The sequence below is a fragment of the Megachile rotundata genome, chromosome 14, assembly GCF_050947335.1.
Source record: "Megachile rotundata isolate GNS110a chromosome 14, iyMegRotu1, whole genome shotgun sequence".
Lineage (NCBI taxonomy): Eukaryota > Metazoa > Arthropoda > Insecta > Hymenoptera > Megachilidae > Megachile > Megachile rotundata.
This window is the reverse complement of record NC_134996.1, coordinates 9,164,742-9,189,837: the sequence shown is the minus strand read 5'-3', so window position 1 is coordinate 9,189,837 and position 25,096 is coordinate 9,164,742. Positions and strand designations below refer to the sequence as shown.

Here is a 25,096-nt window from a genome sequence, read left to right as displayed (position 1 = left end):
TGTTTAACATACATAGACATGATCAATATGATCAGCATGATCAATAAGATCAATGTGATCAACATAATCAATATGATCAATATGATCAATATGATCAATATAATTAATATGATCAATATGATCAATACAATCAACATGATCAATGTGATCAATGTAATTAATATGATCAGTGTGATCAATGTGATTAATATGATCAATATAATTAATATGATCAATACAGTCAACATGATCAATGTGACCGACATAATCAATATGATTAACATAATCCACATGTTCAACATACATAGACATGATCAATATGATCAGCATGATCAATAAGATCAATGTGATCAACATAATCAATATGATCAACATGATCAATATAATTAACATGATCAATATGATCAATATGATCAATACAATCAATATGATCAATGTGATCAATTTAATCAATATGATCAACATAACATGATGAATATGATAAATACACTCAACATGATCAATGTGATCAATTTAATCAATATGATCAACATAACAAGATGACTATGATAAATACAATCAACATGATCAATGTGATCCATATAATTAATATGATCAACATAACATGATGAATATGATGAATATGATGAATATGATGAATATGATAAATATGATAAATAGGGTGAATATGGTAAATATGATGAATATCATCAATACCATAAACATGATCAACATAATTAATACGATCAGCATATGTAGACATACTCAACTTCTTCAAAATGTACCCTAACAAACATTCCAATTAAAATTAACACTGTTGTAACTTAACACTAAACCACTAAAGTGATCAAACGACCAGTTCACAAGTCTCCCATTTTAAGTCACACAATTTCTGAAGACAGTTTCCCTAAAATCAGCATTGATCTTCACCTAAATAAATGATGTGTACATTAACTAATATTATGTCGTTTATTAAAATTCTTGAATTTTATTTTTAATTTCAAAGTAAGTATAAATTATATTCTAGATCCAGTGTCAATCACTTGATTCTTTCTGCATTGTCATAAATGACAAATTTCAAAATTTTAATTTTACCAAAACCTCCATAAAAATAAAAGGGTTCCGAAAATTCGTATTGGGTTCCCTCAGCGATATCAATACATATCGAAATGTGTGTTTCTTCAGAAAACTTATTACACCCATTCCGAAAGAAATTACCGTACTCGGTGGTGAAGTTTGCAGTGAAAATATTTGGAACGTCGATCTTATTACTTTCTAAACAGATCGTCCGGTTCTTCAAGGAATTCCGATAAAATTACGTCCATTTTCCAGCCGTGCGAATCCGCATTTTTATTTGTCGATAAAATTTATTTTTCCTGGTAGCATTGTATATTTCTGAAGGCCCGTATCCGTGCTTACAAGGTCCGTTCTAGATTCATTTTGGGAAAGAGGCACTCTGCTCGCGATTCTCTTTGCTGCGAGCACATGAGGATTAATTAAGCGTCGCAATTGTGGCGTTTCTATCTGCAGGACAGTTTATTAATTGAAACTTGCTAGCGTTTTGTGTATTTAGAACGAAGTCGTTTAAAGTGTCCGAAGTTCTTTCTACTCTGTGTTATGCGTGGAGGAAATATGTACACACGATAAGATCATGGAGAACAATTTTATAATTTAACAAACACAATGTTATTAATTATGAGGTGTGGTAGCATTTTTTTTTAATTTCATAAATTTTATTTTACCATTTCATTCTACCATTCATTGGAGAATCGTTCATTCATTGGAGATGTGGTAATTTAAGGATGAAGTGATTTAGAGATATGGTGATACAGGAATATAGGAATATAGGTACATATGAGTTCAGTGATATAAGAATCTAGGAATATTGTAATGTGGATGAGAGTGAAGGGATATGGGGATTTAAGGATATAGGAATGGAGGAGTACATATGGGGTTGTGAGTAAAGGAGGACTTTGGGAATTTAGGATGTGGGGATATGGGATACAGTAATTCGGGATATGTGGATTTGGGGATGTAGGGATTGGGGATATAGGAATTTGGGGATGTAGAAATTGGGGATACAGAAATTTTAGGATGTGTGGATTTGGGATATAGGGATTGGAGATATGTGGATTGGGGTGATAGAGATTTGGGGGTTTGCAAATTTGGGGATGTCAGAATTTGGAGACATAGAAATTTGGGGGTATGGGTATTTAGGGATGTAGAGATTTGGAGACATAGGAATTTGGGAGTAGTGAAATTGGGGTGTGTGGAAATTTGGGGATATGTGGATGGGGAATATGTGGATTGGGGACAGAGGGATTTGGGTTACAGTAAGTTTGGGATGTGTGGATTTGGGGACATAGGGTTTGGGGATATAGAAATTTTGAGATGCGTGGATTTGTCATATGTGGATTGGGGATACACAAATTTTAAGATGCGTGGATTTGTCATATGTGGATTCGGGACATAGGGATTGGGGATACACAAATTTTAACATGTGTGGATTTGTCATACGTGGATTTGTCATATGTGGATTGGGGATACACAAATTTTAAGATGCGTGGATTTGTCATATGTGGATTCAGGACATAGGGATTGAGGATACACAAATTTTAACATGTGTGGATTTGTCATATGTGAATTGGGGACATAGGGATTTGAGATACAGAAATTTTGGGATGTGTAGATTTGTCATATGAGGATTGGACATATGTGGATTGGGGATATGAGGATTTGAAATACAGAAATTTTAGGATGTGTGGACTTAGGGACATAGGGATTGGGATACCCAAATTTTGTGATGTGTGGATTTGTCATATGTGGACTAAGGATATAGAAATTTGAAATACAGAAATTTTGAGATATGTGTATTTGTCACATGTGGATTGAGGATATAGAAATTTGAAATACAGAAATTTTTAGATATGTGTATTTGTCTTATGTGGATTGAGGATATAGAAATTTGAAATACAGAAATTTTGAGATATGTGTATTTGTCTTATGTGGATTGAGGATATAGAAATTTGAAATACACAAATTTTGACATATATGGATTTGAGGATACAGAGATGGGGATATAGGAATTGGAAATGTGCAATAAAACAGTATTTTAATATTCATAATCCCTGCAATAAAATAGTATAATATATCAACACTAAAACCATGTATACTAAAATACTAATTTAATACACAAAACGTATAATTTAAAACAGTACTTTAATACCGAAAATGTATGCATTAGAATATTATCTCGGTTACTCAAAATGGCCGCAGTAAAACTTTGAAGCAACTATATTTTTAAGGAAGTTATGATACGAATAAAATGAAAGGATATAGATCATATACGAAGGGGTACCCATATGTTTTATACAGGTCTGTTAGTAGATTAATCAGCGAAGTTACTTAGCGAACTCATTTAGATGCAAACACAGTAATAACCACATTACACGATATATTACTGGTCAAAAGCATGCTATCACATTGCATAAAATTATATATATTTATGATATTTGTCACAGAAGATTTATTACGAGATTCAGAGGATTTATTACCAATTTTACCACTGGGTGCATCATTGCAATACCAACTAACAAAATATTTTCTGTTTTGTATTTTTCACTGGATTATAAATGATTTTAATTCACTCTGTGAGTCATGTCTTTAATACACTCCAACATTTTTTTGCATTTTTTGTGAATTAAAAAGTGCTTTTGAATTCACTCGATTTAACATGAATTTTTTTTATATTTTTTTCTTTGTGGCTGTTTTTTGAAGCACGTGTTTGATAGGTAAATATCTATATATGAAATCGTTGATACATTTTTGTAAAAAAAGGAAGATAAAAGGAAGATAAATAAAATGAAAAATAAATAAAGTTAATATCAGTTTTTTAATACTTGTATTATTTTTATGTTTAATTTGAAAATTAAAATTTGTAATTTCAATAATAATATGAGTATGTATATATTTTACTGGCATACTTTGCGTTTTGTTAGTAGGAAGAAAACCAGAGACTACACAGATAATATCTTTATCGCTAATTATCTTAATTCCTCACTTGTTTTGCTTGTACGTATCGTCGATTTATCGGGAGCAGTAAATGTACTAGCAAAGTGCTTTATCATAAAACAAAATTTTGATTCCAACATCTGTTCAGTGTAAATTTATTGGGGAGATAATCATCACATAATATTTTCCTGTTTCTTTTATTTTTTACGTTTAAAGTATTTGTGGAAAAATAATTTTAAAATTTCATCTTGAAAATTAATAACAAATAAAAGATATTAAGGTGAATACAGAACGTTTTTATAAAAACATACATTGATGTGGAAAAGTAATTAAAAAATGTCAGCTTGAAAATTAATAATAAAAAAATATTAAGGTGAATACAGAACATTTTTATAAAAACCTACATTGATGTGGAGGAATAATAAAAAATTCTAGCTTGATGTGGAAAAATAATAAAAAAATTCCAGCCTGAAAATTAATAGTAAAAAATATTAAGGTAAATACAGAACATTTTTATAAAAATCTAAATTGATGTAGAAAAATAATAAAAAAATTGTAGCTTGAAAATTAATAAATAAAAAATATTTTGGAAAGTACAGAACATTTTTATAAAACCTTAAATTGATGTAGAAAAATAATTAAAAATTCTAGCTTGAAAATTAATTAATGAAAAATATTAAGGTAAATGTAGAGCATTTTTATAAAACCTTAAATTGATGTAGAAAAATAATAAAAAAATTCTAGCTTGAAAATTAATAATAAATAACAAACGTTGTGGATAATACATGATGTAATAAATTTGATAAGAATTTGGTATAAGATTGAATAAAATTCTAACCTAAAATGTTGCTACAATTGAATCATGACTTCCTCACTTCTATATTATACTTTACTAAATTAAAAAAATTAATGTATTATAAAATTCTATGAGAGATGTGTATTTCTGTTGAAAGAATTAACCTCGAAATTTGGTAAAATTCTAACCTATAAAGTTATGTATTTCAATTTCGAAATTTCCAAATTTCTAAATTTCTAAATTTCCAAATTTCCAAATTTCCAAATTTCCAAATTTCCAAATTTCCAAATTTCCAAATTTCCAAATTTCCAAATTTCTAAATTTTCTAATTCCTAAATTTCCCAATTTCTAGATTTCCCAGTATCTAAATCTTCAAATTCCTAAATTTCCCAATTTTTACATTTCCCAGTACCTAAATCTTCCAATTTCTACATTTCCCAATTTCTAAATTTTCCAATTCATAAATTTCCTAATTTCTACATTTCCCAATATCTAAATCTTTCAATTCCTAATTTTCCCAATTTCTACATTTCCCAGTACCTAAATCTTCCAATTTCTTAATTTTCCAATTCCTAAATTTCCCAATTTCTACATTTCCCAGTACCTAATTCTTCCAATTCCCAAATTTCCCAATTTCTACATTTCCCAGTACCTAAATCTTCCAAATCCTAAATTTCCCAATTTCTACATTTCCCAGTATCTAAATCTTCCAATTCCCAAATTTCCCAATTTCTACATTTCCCAGTACCTAAATCTTCCAATTTCTAAATTTTCCAATTCCTAAATTTCCCAAATTCTACATTTCCCAAATTCCGAATTTCCCAATTTAAATTAACCTTATAATCCCATGAAATTCTAACCTAAAAAGTTGCTACCATTAGACGACTCCATCGCTACTAAATTATACCTTACCTTTAAAAAGAAATATATCAAAAAGTTGTATCAGAAACATATAAATTAACCTTAAAATCTCACGAAATTCTAACCTAAAAAAATTACCACCCTTACATCTTACTTGTATATTATATACCTCACTAAATTTTCCCCTAAAATGTCCCAAAAAAAATACTACAAAAATACTACAAAAATAATAAAGAATAAAAAATATATAAAATACAGAAAATAAAAATATGCATTTTAATAAAAAGAAACCTTGAAATCCTCTAAAAATTCTAACCTAAAAATTGCAACCTTATTATGTCTCCCTCATCACACAACTCTCGACAAACATTTGTTATATCTCCAAAAATCACTTTACAATCAACGTCAAAGATTATCAAAAAGATAAAAATAACCACAAATCTCGTTTAAGGTATAACAAAAGCAATTTTCAATCAGAGCACGAAGTCAGACAGATTTAGGTCGAAGCAGATTCGAGAATAGTATAAGAAAGTTTGATCCACTGAACTCAAGAGTGACAAGGGAACTAATTCATAGTGAGTGCCAGTTAAACGAAGTTATACTTCTTAACATCAAGGAAAATGATCTCTGTAGTAGAGGACTGATATTACGTCGCCTCAGGCTCGCAGATTTGGCGAAGGAGCTTTGAAATTTTGAACCAAGATGCCGGTTCAAGAGATGCAAGGGAATAGTATCTCATTTTGTAGGTAAATGTGTACCTAATTTTGGGTGAACATGCATAGAAATGAAAACAAACTTCAGCGAGCAATTTATTTCCTTCAAGCAGATGTTATTTATATTCCAGGATAGATCCCTTCGAAACGGTTTGTGCATTTCTATGCATCTCTATTTGCATTCTAATGGTGTAATTACGCAGGCATTTTTCTTTCTTTGAAAGCAATTCGTCTGTTATTCTTAATGGCTGGACGAATGTAATATGAATTTTTTCTTTTACGCGCTCGTGGACATTTGTGGGAGAGCAGTTTTTTAATTTGGAATGAAATTTGGAAATGTGGAACCTGTGCGTGAAGTTCGTTTCGTCACTAATTTCATTTTTAATAGATTTTTAGTATGTTTTAACATTTTTATGTTTTAATATTTCCATATTATTAGGTTTCTGTGTATATTTCCGTATTTCTAAATTTTTCAAATACTAAATTTCCCAATTTTTATATTTTCTAATTTTCAAATTTTCCAAATTCTACATTTTCCAACTCCTAAACTTCTCAATTCCAAAATTTCCCAATTCTCAAATTTCCCAATTTCTACATTTCCCAACTCCCAAATTTCCCAATTTTTACATTTCCCAATACCTTAATTTCCCAATTACTAAATTTCCCAATTTCTATATTTCCCAAATTCTACATTTCCCAACTCCTAAATTTCCCAAATTCCAAATTTTCCCAAATTCTAAATTTCCCAATTCTCAAATTTCCCAATTTCTACATTTCCCAACTCCCAAATTTCCCAATTTTTACATTTCCCAATACCTTAATTTCCCAATTACTAAATTTCCCAATTTCTATATTTCCCAAATTCTACATTTCCCAACTCCTAAATTTCCCAAATTCCAAATTTTCCCAAATTCTAAATTTCCCAATTTTCAAATTTCCCAATTTCTACATTTCCCAACTCCCAAATTTCCCAATTTCTATATTTCCCAATTTCTACATTTCCCAACTCCCAAATTTCCCAATTTTTACATTTCCCAATACCTTAATTTCCCATTTACTAAATTTCCAAATTTCTTAATTTCCCAAATTCTAAATTTCCCAAATTCTAAATTCCCCAAATCCTAAATTTCCCAATTTCCAAATTTCCCAAATTCTAAATTTCCCAATTTCTATATTTCCAATTCCGTAAATTAGTGAATTGTAAACTCAAAAATTTCCAATTCCCCAAATATCTAAATTTAAAAACGTATTTTCCTATATTTTCCTACATTTTCCTATATTTTCCCAAATTTTCCTAAATTTTCCTATATTTTCCTCTGTTTTCCTATATATTAAAATTTCAAAATTATCAAATGACTAAATCTCTAAACTTCTCAACTCGTCAACTAATACCACAATTTCCAAACGCGAGCAACCGTTACATTCGCTTAGAGATTGATATCTCCTGACAGAAATTTCTGAAATTAATACAGTATTGTGCATCCATAACCTGCATCTCCTGCAAGTTCTAAATATGTAACATGGTAAACTATCAGTAGCCGTCGGTGCAGAATGTACTGATTAATTGGAACAATACACGAATTTCATAACAAAATCTATTGTTTGCTGTAGCTGGGAAACAAGCACTTTGGGTAAACAGTGCTAGTAGAACGTTCGTGTAATCATTTTCGTTGAATTATAAACTTCAAAGTAATGGAATGTTAATGCTGTGATAACATTTCTCCTGCGTTGAATATTTTAGTTTCTTGATTCTTGAATTATTCAAGTATTCCGTCTTTTAGTTATTCAATTATTCAGTTACTCGATTATTCAATTTTTCAGTTATTTAGTTTTTCAATTTTTCAATTTTACAAGTTTTCAAGTTTGCAAGTTTTTAATTTTTCCAGGTTTCAAGTTTTCAAGTTTCTAAGGTTTCAATTCTTCAATTTTTCAATTTTTCAATTTTTCAATTTTGCAAGTTTTCAAGTTTTTAATTTTTCTAGGTTTCAAGTTTTCAAGTTTTTAAGTTTTCATGTTTTCAAGTTTTCAAGTTTTCAAGTTTTCAAGTTTTCAAGTTTTCAATTTTTCAATTTTGCAAGTTTTCAATTTTTCAATTTTTCAATTCTTCAATGATTCGATTATTCTAATATTGAATTACTCAGTTATTTAATTATTCAATCATTTACTTATTCAATTATTCAATTCTTCAATTCTTCAATTCTTCAATTCTTCAATTCTGAAGCGAACAAAATTAATAAACAAGGATATCTGAAAGTTTTGAAATTATTAAAAAATTAAATATACACATATAAAAATAGTATAATGTAAAAATCTGAAAAATATTTAACAAACCTTTAAAATCATAATTTTACAATTTTCGTTCATCAAAATTAGTACGAATAAAAAAATTAAGACTTCTCTCGTCACAAATAAAAGATTTATAAATTTTCCTGCGATCTCGTGGCGCACTCTATAATCATTATTTTCGACGTCTTCCACAATCGTATAAAACTCCGATCAAATCAGATGCGGTTCGTGCACCGTTCCCCTGAATCCGGAAACAAACTCGAGTTTGAACGATTTATTGCCTAATTACAAAGCGATTTACAAAGACACACGAATTACTTTCCAAAGAATAAGGATTATTTGAAACCTTCTCGAGGCTTTTACACGTGAATGTTTCATTTCATTCGACTCACGTTTCGTCTGAAACAACATCGTTTCCTCCAACGATGATAACGTCACCATAAATCACGGCTGTAATTTCAGCTATGATTTCCACTTACAGTTTCCAGCTTTCCCTGTACACGTGTTTTCATTACGACGCTTCTTCAGCTTTCGGAAGATCGGAAGCGTCAGATACCTTCGCAATTTATTTCTCTTCACAGGTACTTCCGCTCGAAAGTCTGAGATCGTTTCGCAAATTAAGATGCTTTTAATCTTTGGTGAGGGAAACAGTTCACTGTTTCCTTTGCATTTTATGCATCATATACATTTTAACCCTCCTCAAAATTTGAAGTTGAAATAATTGAAATAAACTGGTACAATTAAAATATACAGTTTCATTCAAAAAAGGAAACTTCACCATCATATCTTTAATATTAACAAAATTAACAAATTTTTGTTTACGCCAAAACATAGAGCACTTTTATCCTGCAATTTATATATTAATACTTTTTTGTGTCATCAATAGTTCATGAAATATTGCGCTGTCACGCTTAGGCGACAGTTAGTGGACACTCTGTTTATAAAAAAATGATTTTCCTATTTTCTGTTTGAAATTAGAAGGTAATTCGCGAGTAAGTCAGCCATCTTACCTGACTATTGGGTAAAATGGTTCACATACCAGGGTAAGATGGTTCTATTGATTTAATGAATACAATCCTGGCACGCGAATGAGCCAACCCTTCGATATTTAGTGCAAGATACCGCCATTTTAAGCATTGAGACCCAGTAGTCCTATAATGGATTTGCATATATTCTGAACAATTGTGTCGACAGTTCCTTTGTTCTTTATTATCTCATAAGTAAAATACTCGGTTTTTATGTTGTTTGGTGACGATATAAAAATACATTGTAAAATTTCTGCAAAATTATGAAAGACTGTAAGAAAGATAAAAGGAAGAAATGTAGTATTGGTGAAGTGGTAGATGGTAATAAAATGAACTATTTTGTAGGGTATGTTGGGTTACGTTTATAGGTTATGTTGTATTATAATTATAGGTTATGTTGTACAGAAATATGAAAGTACACAACTATCAAAATATAAAAATATCAAAATACAATAATATCCAAATTAAAAAATATTAAAATACAAAAATGTTAAAATATAAAAATATAAAAAAAATTTGTTAAAATAAATTCATTACATATTCATTTACTTATCCGTTCATAATAAATGAAAAATACTCCACACTGTTGCAATATATTTTATTGACAACCCCATTTTGATGTATTTTGTAAATGAAGTAGTAGGTAATAAAAATTAAGTGCAAAGGATTAAGACGTCACTCGATTCCGCATTTCCCGATCATTTATCAAAAGCAGTTTACTGTCTCCTACATTTCCCGATCGTGTCCAGTCGGTACATCACGTTTACGTGCGTTTAATAACGCGGAAACGACAGACCTATGGCGATGGAAGATCGTTGTGGATGCAGTACAACTTCAACGATGTGCTCTAATATCGAGTGCCATAATGAACCTCTGCAAATAGAGGCGTGTCATATCATTAAGCCGAGATTGACCCTCTCTTGAATCACAGTTACTCGACTGCTGTTTATTCGCTTCAATCTTAACACATACACTGCCCGTAGATAATGGCGTGTTAAAAACCCGTTTAATATTCATGGGGCATTCTATAACCACAGAGTAGTTTTATAGGTTTACTTTGTCACTTATATTTAAATTTGAAGTGAAGTAAAGAAATTGGGGATGATAGACACTTCAGACATTCTTCAGCTTGAAAGTTGACATTTCTCTTCCTATATTGTAAATATTCCTATAAATATTTATTTCTGTAAATATTGTGGGGAGTCAATAATTAAATGGAGGTACATTAAAATTTTTACTTTCCTTCTTTTACTTTGCTAATACAGAGCGTTTCATAATTAGTGTAGGAACCTGAAACGGGGGGTATCTGATTGTCTAAAATGAGGGGTAGGTGATTTTGAACAAGATTTCCCTTTGCAAAAATGGGATGTGAAGCTTCGTTTTTGAATTATCAAGGAAAAACAAGGACCAATCAGAGCGCGTAGTACTTACCACGCGTTGTATTTACCACGCACTGTATTTACCATGCGTTCTTTACCACGTACTGCACTTATCACGCGCTGTATTTACCACGTGCTGCACTTACCACGCGTTGCTTACCACGTGCTGCACCTACCAAGCGTTATATTTATCACGCATTGTATTTACCACGCGTTCTTTACCACGCGTTCTTTACCACGCATTGTATTTACCACGCGTTGTATTTACCACGCATTGAATTTACCACACGTTGCTTACCACGTGCTGCACCTACCACGCGTTGTATTGACCACGCATTATATTTACCACGCGTTGTATTTACCACGCACTGTATTTACCACACATTCTTTACCACGTACTGCACTTACCACGCGTTGTATTTACCACGTGCTGCACTTACCACGCGTTGCTTTCCACGTGCTGCACCTACCAAGCGTTATATTTACCACGCGTTGTATTTACCACGCATTGTATTTACCACGCGTTCTTTACCACGCATTGTATTTACCACGCGTTGTATTTACCACGCATTGAATTTACCACACGTTGCTTACCACGTGCTGCACCTACCACGCGTTGTATTGACCACGTATTATATTTACCACGCGTTGTATTTACCACGCATTGAATTTATCACGCGTTGCTTACCACGTGCTGCACCTACCACGCATAGTACTTGCCACGCCTTGTATTTACCACGCGTTGCATTCACCACGCATTGATTTCGTACGCGTTGCATTCACCAAGCGTTGAATATACTATACATTGCATTTACCATTCAGCCGCTAGGACGAAGCTGTCGCTCTCGCGTCTGCGCATGCGTAATCCTCAAGCTCTGATTAGTCCGTGTTTTTCCTTAATAATTCAAAAATTAAGCTTCAAATCCCATTTTTGTAAAGGGAAATTTTATTCAGAATCACGTCAGCTACATTTCAGTGATTTACACTAGTTGTGAGACACCCTGTATATTTCAGAAATGGATGTTTTCATGTTTACTATTCTTCTTGCTCATTATACTATGTTCTTTATTCAGTACACACGAATATAGTTAATATTCGTATTACGTGCTATGCTATATAATATACTATGTTATATATATAAATTCTGAAGGGTTTCTTTTAATATCTTGTATCAATTAGCAGCACGTTGAAAATTCGAGAGAATAATCCATATCATGAAGGTCTTCTCAGGACCAGTATACTGTACAATATTTAGTTTAATTGAGCTTTTGATGCACCGTTAGCGATCAATGGCTGATTAATTAGTTTTTAGCCAATAACCGCAGGCAACGAAAGGTTATTGGAATACGGGAAAGTTGATAGGGATATTTAGTTATAAAGGGTAGCAACTGGGTTATTTAAAATGGGCACTGGGTGTTCGATTTTTTTAATTTAAAAATTTTCAAATTTCCTCTTTGTATCTTATTTACAATTTTCTGGACTACTAAAAATTTAACACTTCTCGATTGAAGTTTGAATTTTCTAGGTCTCTCTGTAGGAATTTGGGGATGTAGAAATTTGAAGATTTGAGAATTTGGGGATGTAGAAATTTTTGAATAGACAAATTTGTAAATTTTACATTTGTAAAGTTTGAAACTTGAAAATATCGGAATTTGGAAATATAGGAATTTGAGTATGTGAAAATTTGGTGATATAGAAACTTGAAAATATAGTAATAAAATTATTTTTTGACACACAACACCCTGCAATCTTTTCCTCCCACATAATCCTAAACGACACAAAAATAAATCAGTCAAACACGCAACCATTAGTCTCGAATAAAAATGTCAACAATCGGTTAAATTAAGTACTACCCCGAGGGTTGACCCGTCTTTATTATCACAGAAGAGGGATTGCCTTTCAACGTGACAACGCCCGACTGCACATAGAATTCATGCCTTGAACTTCATAACATCCTTGTTGACATTCCTCGGATGGTAACAGGAGGGAAACGACAGAATTTCCCAAAGGACCTTATAAATGTTACCGAAGCTTGTGGTTGAAAGATCATTTTTCTTATCCCAACTGGTCTTAGATTTGCTGACAAAATTCCAGAACGTTTCTTATCTCGAAAAATTACTATTCCCGCGTGAAATCAGTAACAAATGCAACTCTGGGGCACAGTAGTATGGTTATATTTGACCCTGTTACAGTTAAGTTCGTATTTTCACGGATACCGCGGGTGTCTCAGGTATCTGTCTTTAAAAATTATTCCCAGGTGGTGTTAGTGACAACTCGAGCACAGTGGTGTAGTTAGGTTTGACCCTGTTACAGTTAAAGTTAAGTATTTTCAGGGATGCTACGGATGTCTTACGTTTTCGTCTTTGAAAATTATTCCCATGTAACAACCCTTAAATTTAATAGTTCAACTGTAACTTATTACGGTATTCAACTGTAAGTTATTGTGCTTGGGTCCGCATTTTCGTTATGGGGGAAGTGTTGGAGGTATTCGAGGATGTGTTTGGTCTTTAGAAATTAGTATTCCATGTGGTGTCATTAACAGACTCAACTCTTAAGCAGAATGGTATTTTTAGATTTCACCCTGTTGATGTATGGACTTACATTTTTATATTGTCAGAGATATCTGAGGATGTCTGAGGTTTCCATCTTTGAAAACTATTCACATGTGATGTCAATAACAACCCTTAAATTTTTTTAGGTTCAGCTGTAACCCTACCGTTGCTCTTACGTCTATATTTTCACAGTTATTCAAGGATGCTTCTTTAGGATTCCTTAGTTATTAACGCCTATTAGGTGTTTGAAAGAGAAATAATTCTACTGATAAAGTGCATTGTGTATGTTGTATTTTTAGGTTATGTCACTTGAGAGATAGCAGTTATCGCTGTCGTAGCTATTTAATTTTACTTTTAGCTTAGCTTCTTATTCAGTTCTTTACACATTAGACGTTGCATTAGAAAATTGAAAATTGTTTTTGTACATTTTGAAATTATATTCAAATTGATTGTTATGTAAGATCACAATAAAATTTGTACATATCATTATGCACTTTGATTATTGTTAATATTCAAAAATTTTTGCAGTAAAATGATACAATATGTAACAAGTAAAATTATGTAATATATGTATAACAAATAAAATGTAATATGTAAAAAATATATTAAGTACATAACACATGATTTTTTAAAAGCACATAAAATGTGCAATAATTTTCAAACTAAACTAAAATAATCTTCAAACTAATTCTTCAAACTAAATGATTTTAATACCTACAAAAAATGATTTATCAACGACTCATTTATCAATAAATTAATTTTAATAATTTATTCTTTATTAAAAACAATGTAACACATTTTTAAAATAAATCGATAAAAGTAATTTATTTAAACATTTTGTATAACACAGGTAAGAGAAATGTATATCGGAAAAAATGAAAGAGAGTTATTGGAATATCGTGACTTAATTCTTTGGCACATTTAATATTGCGTTCAGTGTGCTAAAATATTCAATAATACTTCAGAGAAGTACTGTTCTGTATATTCTTCTACGGAGTTTATTATTACGGTTCCTGGAAATCAATTTAAAGATTCGATATTTTAGTAATGAAATATTTAATGAAAATAATGTAGCAGTGTATTAATGAACGTGTGAGCTTCGACTGATGTAGTCTGAGTTGTATTGCAACGCGTTGTATTGCCACGCGTTGTATCGCCACGCGTTATATCGCCACGCGTTGTATTGCCACGCGTTAGATCGCCACGCGTTGTATCGCCACGCGTTATATCGCCACGCGTTGTATTTCCACGCGTTCTATTCCCACGCGTTGTATTTTCACGCGTTATATCGCCACGCGTTGTATTTCCACGCGTTGTATCGCCACGCGTTGTATTTCCACGCGTTCTATTCCCACGCGTTGTATTTTCACGCGTTATATCGCCACGCGTTGTATTTCCACGCGTTGTATCGCCACGCGTTGTATTTCCACGCATTATATCGCCACGCGTTATATCGTCATGCGTTGTATTTCCACGCATTATATCGCCACGCGTTATATCGTCATGCGTTGTATTTCCACGCTTTGTATTTGCACGCGTTGTATTTCTACGCGTTGTATCGCCACGCGTTGTATTCCTACGCGTTATATCGCCACGCGTTGTATCGCCATGCGTTGTATTGCCACGCGTTATATTTTATATTTAAAAATTCGCTATTTTAGTAATGAAATATTTAATGAAAATATTATAGCAGTGTATCAATGGACGTGTGAGCTTCGACTGATGTAGTCTGAGGTTTAATTTACAAGTCACACCGGGGTTAATTGACGCAATTTCTGTAATTGTAGTCTATTTATAGGGGGATATGGTTTATTCAGTATTGAATTATTTATTGGAAAAGTACGAAGTCTCACATGTGTATACACATGTGGTATAAAAGTTGGAAAAATTATATATTTTATTTTTGAACTATAAAATCTTGATATGTATACTATGTTCATACATGCAGTCTTGAATTGTTTCTTTATTGTTAATTTTTTAGTTCTTCAATATCTTGAATAATAATTATATTAATATTAACAATGTTACATATTTGCTATAATAGCAAATATTAGTATTAACAGTAGTATTAATATTAACAATGTTACGTATTTTCTATGATACCATATATTAATATTTCATGTGACCAAAATGGAGTATTGCATATGTGTATAACAATGTGGATTATTGTACGTATACATATTAAATGGAATTTAGTTCCAAAAAATTACTATGCGACAGTGAAAAGTAGGTTAAAACGTCATAGCTGTGTTTTTCTGTTAAATCTTATTATGCAACTGCGTGGGAAGGTTAAATTAAATAAAGTTTACCACACTAGACAAAACCAGTTACATGCGTATTAAAATCTGACGTGTAATAAAATAATTCAATAAATACTAGTAACTCAATAAATATTAAATATAAATAAATAGTTGAAGCAATTCAATAAATATTAAATATAAATAAATAATTCAAGTAATACAATAAAAATTAAACATATGTAAATAATTAAAGTAATTCAATAAATACAATAACTCAATGAATATTAAATATAAATAAATAATTCAAGTAATACAATAAAAATTAAACATATGTAAATAATTAAAGTAATTCAATAAATACAATAATTTGAAAAATATTAAATATGAATAAATAATGAAATAAGTTCAATAAAAATTAAATATAAATGAATAATAAAATTTAATTTAATAAATGTCATCTTTTAGTTGTTCAACTTTAATAAATATCTGGAAAAACGTTATAAACCCTCTCGATAAAAATATATACAGTTCAGAAAAGCTGTAAAACTTCATCGAGAGGCAAGGTTAAAACTCAGCTTACAAAATATCTACGTCGAGTGACGAAGACTTAAAGAAAAAAATGGAGTACTAATTAAGCTGAGTTTACAACAGTTCAAATTTAGGTCATAGGTCAAGGGGTCACTGAGATAGGTCACTTCAAATATTTAACCTCAAAATGTCACCTGACCGGCTGACATTTTTAATATCCTGTGATAGTAATGGAGCCAATAGTATATGCAGCTTATGTTTATAAATGTTTATTTAGAAGTTTAAAATTGGTTTAGAGAAATCAATATTTAGAGGATATTTAAGATATTGGGGATATTTAGGATATTTAGGATTTTTAGAACTTTTAGGATATTTAGGATATTTAGGATATTTAGGATATTTAGGATCTTCAAGATTTTTAGGATTTTTAGAAATTTTAGAATATTTAGGATACTTAGGATATTTAGGTTATATAGGTTATTTAGGTTATTTAGGTTATTTAGGATATTTAGGATATTTAGGATATTTAGGATATTTAGGGTGTTAGGGATATTTAGGATGTTCAAGATTTTTAGGATTTTCAGAAATTTTAGAATATTTAAGATATTTAGGATATGTAGGATATTTAGGTTATTTAGGATATTTAGGATATTTAGGGTGTTAGGGATATTTAGGGTATTAGGGATATTTAGGATGTTCAAGATTTTTAGGATTTTTAGTATATTTATGATACTTGGAATATTTAGGTTATTTAGAATATTTAGGATATTTGTGATTTTTAGAATATTTAAGGATACTAGCGACATTCAGGATATTTACAATATTTAGAATCTTTAGGATACTTAGGACATTTAGAATATTTGATGCACTTTGTATATCTTGGATATTTAGTATGTTTAGTATATTTAGTCTATATTTAGTCTACATAGTCTACTCAGTCTATTTAGTCAATTTTGTACATTTCTTTTTTTATATTTTACATACTTTGTACATCTAATAACATTTAATAACCTAACCTAAAATTTAGTACATTCAGTATATTTACTCTACTTAATCTTTTTAGTCCATATTATACATTTTTCTGAATATCCCACCCATTTTGTATATTTACTAACATTTACCATATTCAATATATTAACTACACATACTAATAATGCACATACCCTTCGCAAGATTTACCTAATTTTCATATGTATATTTTACTTCATTCTCTCAGTATACAGTTCCTCACCACAACCTTCAGCAAAACTAAAAAATGTATACCTCCCCCAGAAATTACGAGGCGTACCTATATTAAACATACCGTATCTACACGTTTCTTACTCAATAAAATCCGAATTTTATAACAGCACTCAATTTTATATGCTTCAGAATGCACAACCGGTTTTAACCTATCAGGTTTTTTATGGAGTCAAACCGGATATTGGACCATTTCCGAGAAAAACTGATATTTCGTTCCAGTCAAATATCGCTCACCATAAAACACACACATACTTTCCTCGTATTGTAAGGGGTTCACTTAAGACTGTCAATTATATTTTTAGCTTTTACTACCCACTGTTTTTTTTCTGCTTGAAAAAATGTATCTGGTATCCGGTTTTAACCTACTTTCCCCTAATATAATGAGTTGTTAGTGTATTTATACTTTGTGCACATGTGGTGTATTAATTAAAGTGTTTTTTTTGCAAAAAGTGCATACATGTGCATATGAGTGCATATGAAGGTTTTATGCAATTGCGTGTGTAGTGTGAATTATTGTGAATGTGAGACGAGGTTTTGGGGATGTAGGGAGGAGGGGTTGAGATTTTGGAGAGATACAGATTTTGTTTTTGTGCAAAAAGTGTATACATGTGAATATGAGTGCATATGAGTGCATATGAAGGTTTTATGCAATTGTGTGTGTAGTGTGAATTATTGTGAATGTGAGACGAGATTTTGGGGATATAGGGAGGAGGGATTGATATTTTGGAGAGATACAGATTTTGTTTTTGCACAAAAAGTGCATACATGTGCATATGAGAGCATATGAGTGCATATGAAGGTTTTATGCAATTGTGTATGTAGTGTGAGTTAATGTGAATGTGAGACGAGGTTTTGGGGATGTAGGGAGGAGGGGTTGAGATTTGGAAAGATACAGATTTTGTTTTTACACAGAAAGTGTATACATGTGCATATGAGTGCATATGAGTGCATATGAAGATTTTATGTAATTGTGTATGCAGTGTGAGTTATTGTGAATGTGAGACGAGATTTTGGGGATGCAGAAAGGAGGGGTTGAGATTTGGAGAGATACAGATTTTGGGATATGGAGATTTTAGATTTTAGTTAGAGAGGTTAGGATTTAATTTAGGTATTTGAGGATATAAGGATAGAGAGATAAGAGTATAGAAGTTTAGGAGATATAGGGATTGGGGAGATATGAATTTGGGGGCGTGAAAATTTGGGTATATGGGAATTTGGGGACTTAGTAATTGGGGGGGTGTGGTAATTTGGGGATGTGGGAATTTGGGAATATTGGAATTTGGGGGTGTCGAAACTTGGGAATATAGAAATTTGGAGATGTAGAGATTTGGAGACGTAGGAATTTGGGGACACTGGAATTGGGGGGTGTTGAAATTGGGGGATGTGGAAATTTGGGGACGTGGAAATTTGGGGATGTGGGAATTTGGGGATGTGGAAATTTGGGGACGTGGAAATTTGGGTATGTGGAAATTTGGGGATGTGAAAAATTGGGGACGTGGAAATTTGGGGATGTGGAAATTTGGGGGTGTGGAAATTTGGGAATATGGGAATTTGGGAATATAGGAAATTTCGTGATGTGAAAATTTGGGAATATGGGAATTTGGGAATGTAGAGTCCACACTTCCAAAATCCCAACATCTCCCTAATTCCCACACTTACAAATTTCCACATCTCTCAAATTCCCACATCTCCAAATCCCCACATCCCCAAATTCCCATATCCCCAAATCACTACATCTCCCAAATTCCTACATCCCCAAATTCCCACACACATAATATTATTACAATCTCCTACTACTTCCAATTATAAAATCAGTCTAGTCGTATAAAAATTTTGAGCGGTTATCAGTGACTAATCACATCAGTTACAGATCATATTTCCCCCAAACCAAAATTCCCGATATTGAGATCTAAAAGTGATCGATCCACCTCGCAATGAGCCAATAGACTCTTTTGCTGAAACGAATATTTGAATTCGGGCCGCGGGGCTATTGAATCATCGAAAAGCCAAGGTATTCGGAAATTGGTTTCCAAAGTTCCATTAATCGACCGTTGTCAAGAAACAGCGAGGTGTCGATAATTCTTATAAAAAGTGGGCCACAGGAAGCTTGTTTTATTGACACTTTTTGGGGGAGAAGATCGTTTCGAGGCAGAGCTTTCATCGATGAAAGGATGTAGACGTCGCTGTGATATAAAATCCCTTTACCGTCAAAAAGCATAAAATGTGTGTAAAGAGAAGCTTTGAACTGTAGCTGTCTTATACTTGTAATCTCTTTACGTTTATGTGTTATGCTATTGACGTATTTCTTTCAGAAACTGTTAATTACTTTTAGCCACTTACTTTATGCTTTCGTTACGCTGTTAGGGGCGGCTATAGGTATTTAAAATTGGTACTTAATTGTTAGGTTAGGTTATTCAAGTCATAGGTTGGGGCATTTTATTATTTAGGAGTAAAAAATTAAGAAGTGTTTATTTTTATTATAGTATAATTTTTCATATTTTCTTGTAGGTATAACATTGTTAAATTACATTTATTTTATTCTTCTTTTTATTAGTTTTTATTAGTATTTGTATTAAGTTTGTTCAGTTTACGTTATAGTAGGGTTTGTTTAGCTTAGATTATAGTAAGATTAGGTTAGGTGGGGTTTATTTAGCTGAGGTTATGTTAGGTAGGGTTTATTTAGCTGAGATTAGGTTAGGTAGGATTTATTTAGCTGAGGTTATGTTAGGTAGGGTTTATTTAGCTGAGATTAGGTTAGGTAGGATTTATTTAGCTGAGGTGAGGTTAGGTAGGGTTTATTTAGCTGAGATTAGGTTAGGTAGGATTTATTTAGCTGAGGTGAGGTTAGATAGGATTTATTTAGCTGAGATTAGGTTAGGTAGGGTTTCTGTAGTTGAGGTTAGGTTAGATTTAGTTTAAGTTACAATCAGATTAGGTTTATACAATTGAGGTTACAGTTCAGTTGGATTTATTCAATTTTGATTTCAATTAGTTTAGGTTTATTCAGTGAAGGTTTTAGTTAGGTCTATTCAATTGAGGTTAGGTTCACTCAATTGTAGTTATGGTTAAGATAAATTTATTCAATTTAGATTTTAATTAGGTTAGGTTCATTCAGTCGAGGTTTCTGTCAGGTTTATTCAATTAAGGTTAGGTTTACACAATTATAGTTATAGTAAAAAGAAATTCATTCAATTTAGGTTTTAATCAAGTTTGCTTTATTCAGTCGAAGTTTTAGTTAGATCTGTTCAAGTGAGGTTAGGTTTACTAAATTATAGTTATAGTAAAGATAAATTCATTCAATTTAGATTTTAATCAAGTTTCCTTTATTCAGTCGAGGTTTTAGTTAGGTCTATTCAATTGAGGTTAGGTTTTGCTCAATTATAAAAATAGTAAAAATAAATTCATTCAATGTAGATTTTAATGAGGTTAAGTTTATTTAATCGAGTTCTTAGTTATGTCTATTAAATTGAGGTTAGGTTTGCTCAATTATAAAAATAGTAAAAATAAATTCATTCAATGTAGATTTTAATGAGGTTAAGTTTATTCAATCGAGTTCTTAGTTATGTTTATTAAATTGAGGTTAGGTTTGCTCAATTATAAAAATAGTAAAAATAAATTCATTCAATATATATTTTAATGATGTTAGGTTTATTCAGTCGAGTTCTTAGTTATGTCTATTCAATTGAGGTTACGTTTGCTCAATTATAAAAATAGTAAAAATAAATTCATTCAATGAAGATTTTAACGAGGTTAGGTTTGTTCAGTCTAAGTTTTAGTTAGGTTTATTCAACTAAAGTTAGGTTTACTCAATTATAGTTATTGTAAAGTCAAATTTATTCGTTCAAAACACAAATATTTTCAGCAGTTTACTAAAGAGTTCAGTTGTTCGCGTATGAAAAGGAAAAGGAACGCGAGCAATTGTATCTTGCCATCTGATGCTTTCGTTGCTCTCTAAAAGGCACTAGAAGAAGAAAGTTGTCCTTGTCGATAATATCGTGAGATATGTTGAAGCCGAGTTCCGCTTAGTTATCGTCTCCTTAGTTCTTGACACGAATCTTTGAGCACCTTGGTATGAGTTCTTTTTTTCACGGCTAAACGTTACCTGGAATATACTTGTTGCTCGGGAAAACGCGTTATACGCCACTTTAATGGGATTGATTTTGATCTTCTGTTCCAACGTCTTCTTCTTCGGGATATAAGCGCGTTCAATTTTCTTCCTTTCAACACCTTCTCCAGACTTCTTAACGTCCGTTATCGAGGCATATTTGATTTTGTCTTTATTAGGGCGGCGGAGCTGACTTCGAGCGGAAATGGGATGTACCGGGTGGTTCATGTAATTTGTATGGGTTACGTGGTTCAAACGTAGATGTTGAATATTATAGTAAATTTAGATTAATTAATTGTTATTTAGATTAATTAAGTTTGTCTTATGGGATAACTTAGGTTTGAATTATGTGTTGGTTGAGTTCCAAGAGAGAAATTTGGGAAATTTAATATTTTAGATAATATTTTGCAATTTTAGAAATTTTGGAATTTTGGGAAATTGGGAATTTGAGAATTTGGGAACTTGGGGATTTGGAAATTTCAATATTTTGATTAGGATTTCAAGGATTTGGATGTTTGGAGAATTTAGGAATTTGAGAGTTTAGGCATTTGAGAATTTAGGAATTTGAGAACTTAGGAATTTGAGAATTTAGGGATTTAAGAGTTTAGGCATTTGAGAGGTTAATAATTTGAGAGTTTAGGAATTTGAGAATTTAGGAATTTGAGAGTTTAGGCATTTGAGAATTTAGGAATTTGAGAATTTAGGAATTTGAGAGTTTAGGCATTTGAGAATTTAGGAATTTGAGAATTTAGGAATTTGAGAGTTTAGGCATTTGAGAATTTAGGAATTTGAGAATTTAGGAATTTGAGAATTTAGGAATTTGAGAATTTAGAAATTTGAGAGTGTAGGCATTTGAGAGGTTAATAATTTGAGAGTTTAGGAATTTGAGAATTTAGGAATTTGAGAGTGTAGGCATTTGAGAGGTTAATAATTTGAGAGTTTAGGAATTTGAGAATTTAGGAATTTGAGAGTTTAGGAATTTGAGAATTTAGGAATTTGAGAATTTAGGAATTTGAGAATTTAGGAATTTGAGAATTTAGGAATTTGAGAATTTAGGAATTTGAGAATTTAGAAATTTGAGAGTGTAGGCATTTGAGAGGTTAATAATTTGAGAGTTTAGGAATTTGAGAATTTAGGAATTTGAGAATTTAGAAATTTGAGAGTGTAGGCATTTGAGAGGTTAATAATTTGAGAGTTTAGGAATTTGAGAATTTAGGAATTTGAGAGTTTAGGTATTTGAGAGGTTAAGAATTTGAGAGTTTACGAATTTCAGAACTTTGAACATTTACAGAAATTTTATCTTTCAAATATTCAGAAATTTAAAGACAGCAATTTAGAAATTTAAGAATTTGTAAATTAAGAAACTTTGAACATTTTAATATTTATTACTAATGAACGTTAATAGATATTTTGACAAAGGCTCCTATTGAAAATAAATCTAAAACCCGTTAGTTTAGGTACCGTAAATCTAGTGTTAAGATCGGACAACCATACTTCAACTCAAGAGTAGGTACAACAAAAGACAACACTCCAGGCAGAACCTTTGATGTACGGTAAAGCCGTCCCTTTAAATTGGTTGTATAGTGCTGGATTTAACTTAAATGACTTTAACTTGATGTCAACTAATAACTAAATATCTCTTTATCACAAATTTTCTGTGCATTACAAATATTAGTTACTTGAAATAAATTTTACTGAAAATTCGCTGAAAAGTTTAGGAAGAAAGATGTACTAAACATGTACTAAAATGATTACTCTAAAAAATATATTTGAAGAACAGAAATTATTACAAATAACTCAAAAAGAAATACTGAACCATTTATTATTAGAAAATGAAGATTAATTTGTTCCAAATTAATGTGAGGAAAATTTTTATTACAAAAGACAGGTTGAATTGAAGGAACAAAATATTTACTCTTATATATTATAAATTACAAATAAATAACAAAGAATAACATAATTCATGAATTATAGTCTTCTAAAAGTATCTAAAAATATAGTTACGAATTTACAAATTACAAATGAACCTACAGGTGCTTGGCGCCATGTTTGTTTCACTTTTCGTAATATCGAAATCCCGAGTTTCATTTGTCACGGTTATTTAAATTGATTGTATCATCCATCTAAAATTATATAAAGTAAAGGATAACATATTCCATGAATTCTAGCTTTCTAAAATTATCTAAAAATATAGTTACGAATTTGCAAATTACAAATGAACGTACAGGTGCTTGGCGCCATGTTTGTTTCACTTTTCGTAATATCGAAATCCCGAGTTTCATTTGTCACGGTTATTTAAATTGATTGTATCATTCATCTGAAACTATATAAAGTAGAGAACACTATATTTCATGAATTATAGCCTTCTAAAAATATCTAAAAATATATATAGTCGCGAACTTGCAAATTACAAATGAACGTACAGTTGCCGCCATATTTGCTCCCTTCTCATAGTATCGAAATCCCAAGTTTCTCACGGTAACTTAAATTAGTTGTATCATCCATCTGAAACTATATAAAGTAAGGAACACCATATTCCATGAATTATAGTCTTCTAAAAGTATCTAAAAATATATATATTCACGAACTTGCAAATTACAAATGAACGTACAGTTGCCGCCATATTTGCTCCCTTTTCATAGTATCGAAATCCCAAGTTTCTCACGGTCATTTAAATTGATTGTATCATCCATCTAAAACTATATAAAGTAAAGAACATCATATTCCATGAATTATAGTCTTCTAAAAGTATCTAAAAATATATATAGTCTTAAATTTGCAAATTGCAAATGAATGTACAGTTGCCGCCATATTTGCTTCACTCTTCACAATACCAAAATCCCGAGTTCGTCACGGTCATTTATCCGTCTAAAACTAGTATCTTTGTCAGAGTGTCGGCCATTCTACTGAACAATACCCAAATCCAAATTATCCAGGCGACTGATCGGTTGGCAGTTAATTCGTGACTGGCAATAGAGATCATTCAGGCTGTTATGGTTTTCGCGTATTCGACGAATGCGTTCGTGGTCAACATTCGGCGAATTATCCGGAGCCCATTATCGGGCTTAGTATACCTTGCTTAGTCGCTGACGTTCCAGTTGAGCCAGTCATTATGTTCATGGCCGTACAATGGCCGATCGCGAACGAAAACCGCACGCAGTCGATTGTCATTCATCCCGTTTTTTTTTTCTGATTGTTTCAGGGGACCTTTCAGCGTCGTTAGGAAATGCATTCACCGACAAACAGGGCAGACGTTCGCTGTAAAAATCGTGGACGTTGCGAAGTTCACCTCCAGTCCGGGTCTAAGCACGAACGGTGAGTTCAGATGGGAATAGAGATCTGTTCCGCCATTAATTTCCGCTGCCTGTTCAAATCGAACGGGACTATTTTCCTTGCTCGT

General features: G+C 31.6%; 1 protein-coding gene across 8 annotated transcripts in view; it reads left to right on the top strand.

Moving 5' to 3' along the window:
* CASK (peripheral plasma membrane protein CASK) overlaps positions 1–25,096 on the top strand; it is a 404,924-nt gene that overhangs the window by 5,757 nt on the left and 374,071 nt on the right. For 7 of the 8 annotated variants that reach the window (XM_076539690.1, XM_076539684.1, XM_076539689.1 and 4 more), the window contains exon 2: positions 24,899–25,011. In XM_076539690.1, the coding sequence (XP_076395805.1) occupies positions 24,899–25,011 (113 nt within the window). Of the gene's footprint in view, positions 1–23,225; positions 23,245–24,898; positions 25,012–25,096 lie in introns of those variants that run through there. The other variant, XM_076539688.1, reaches the window with a different exon arrangement.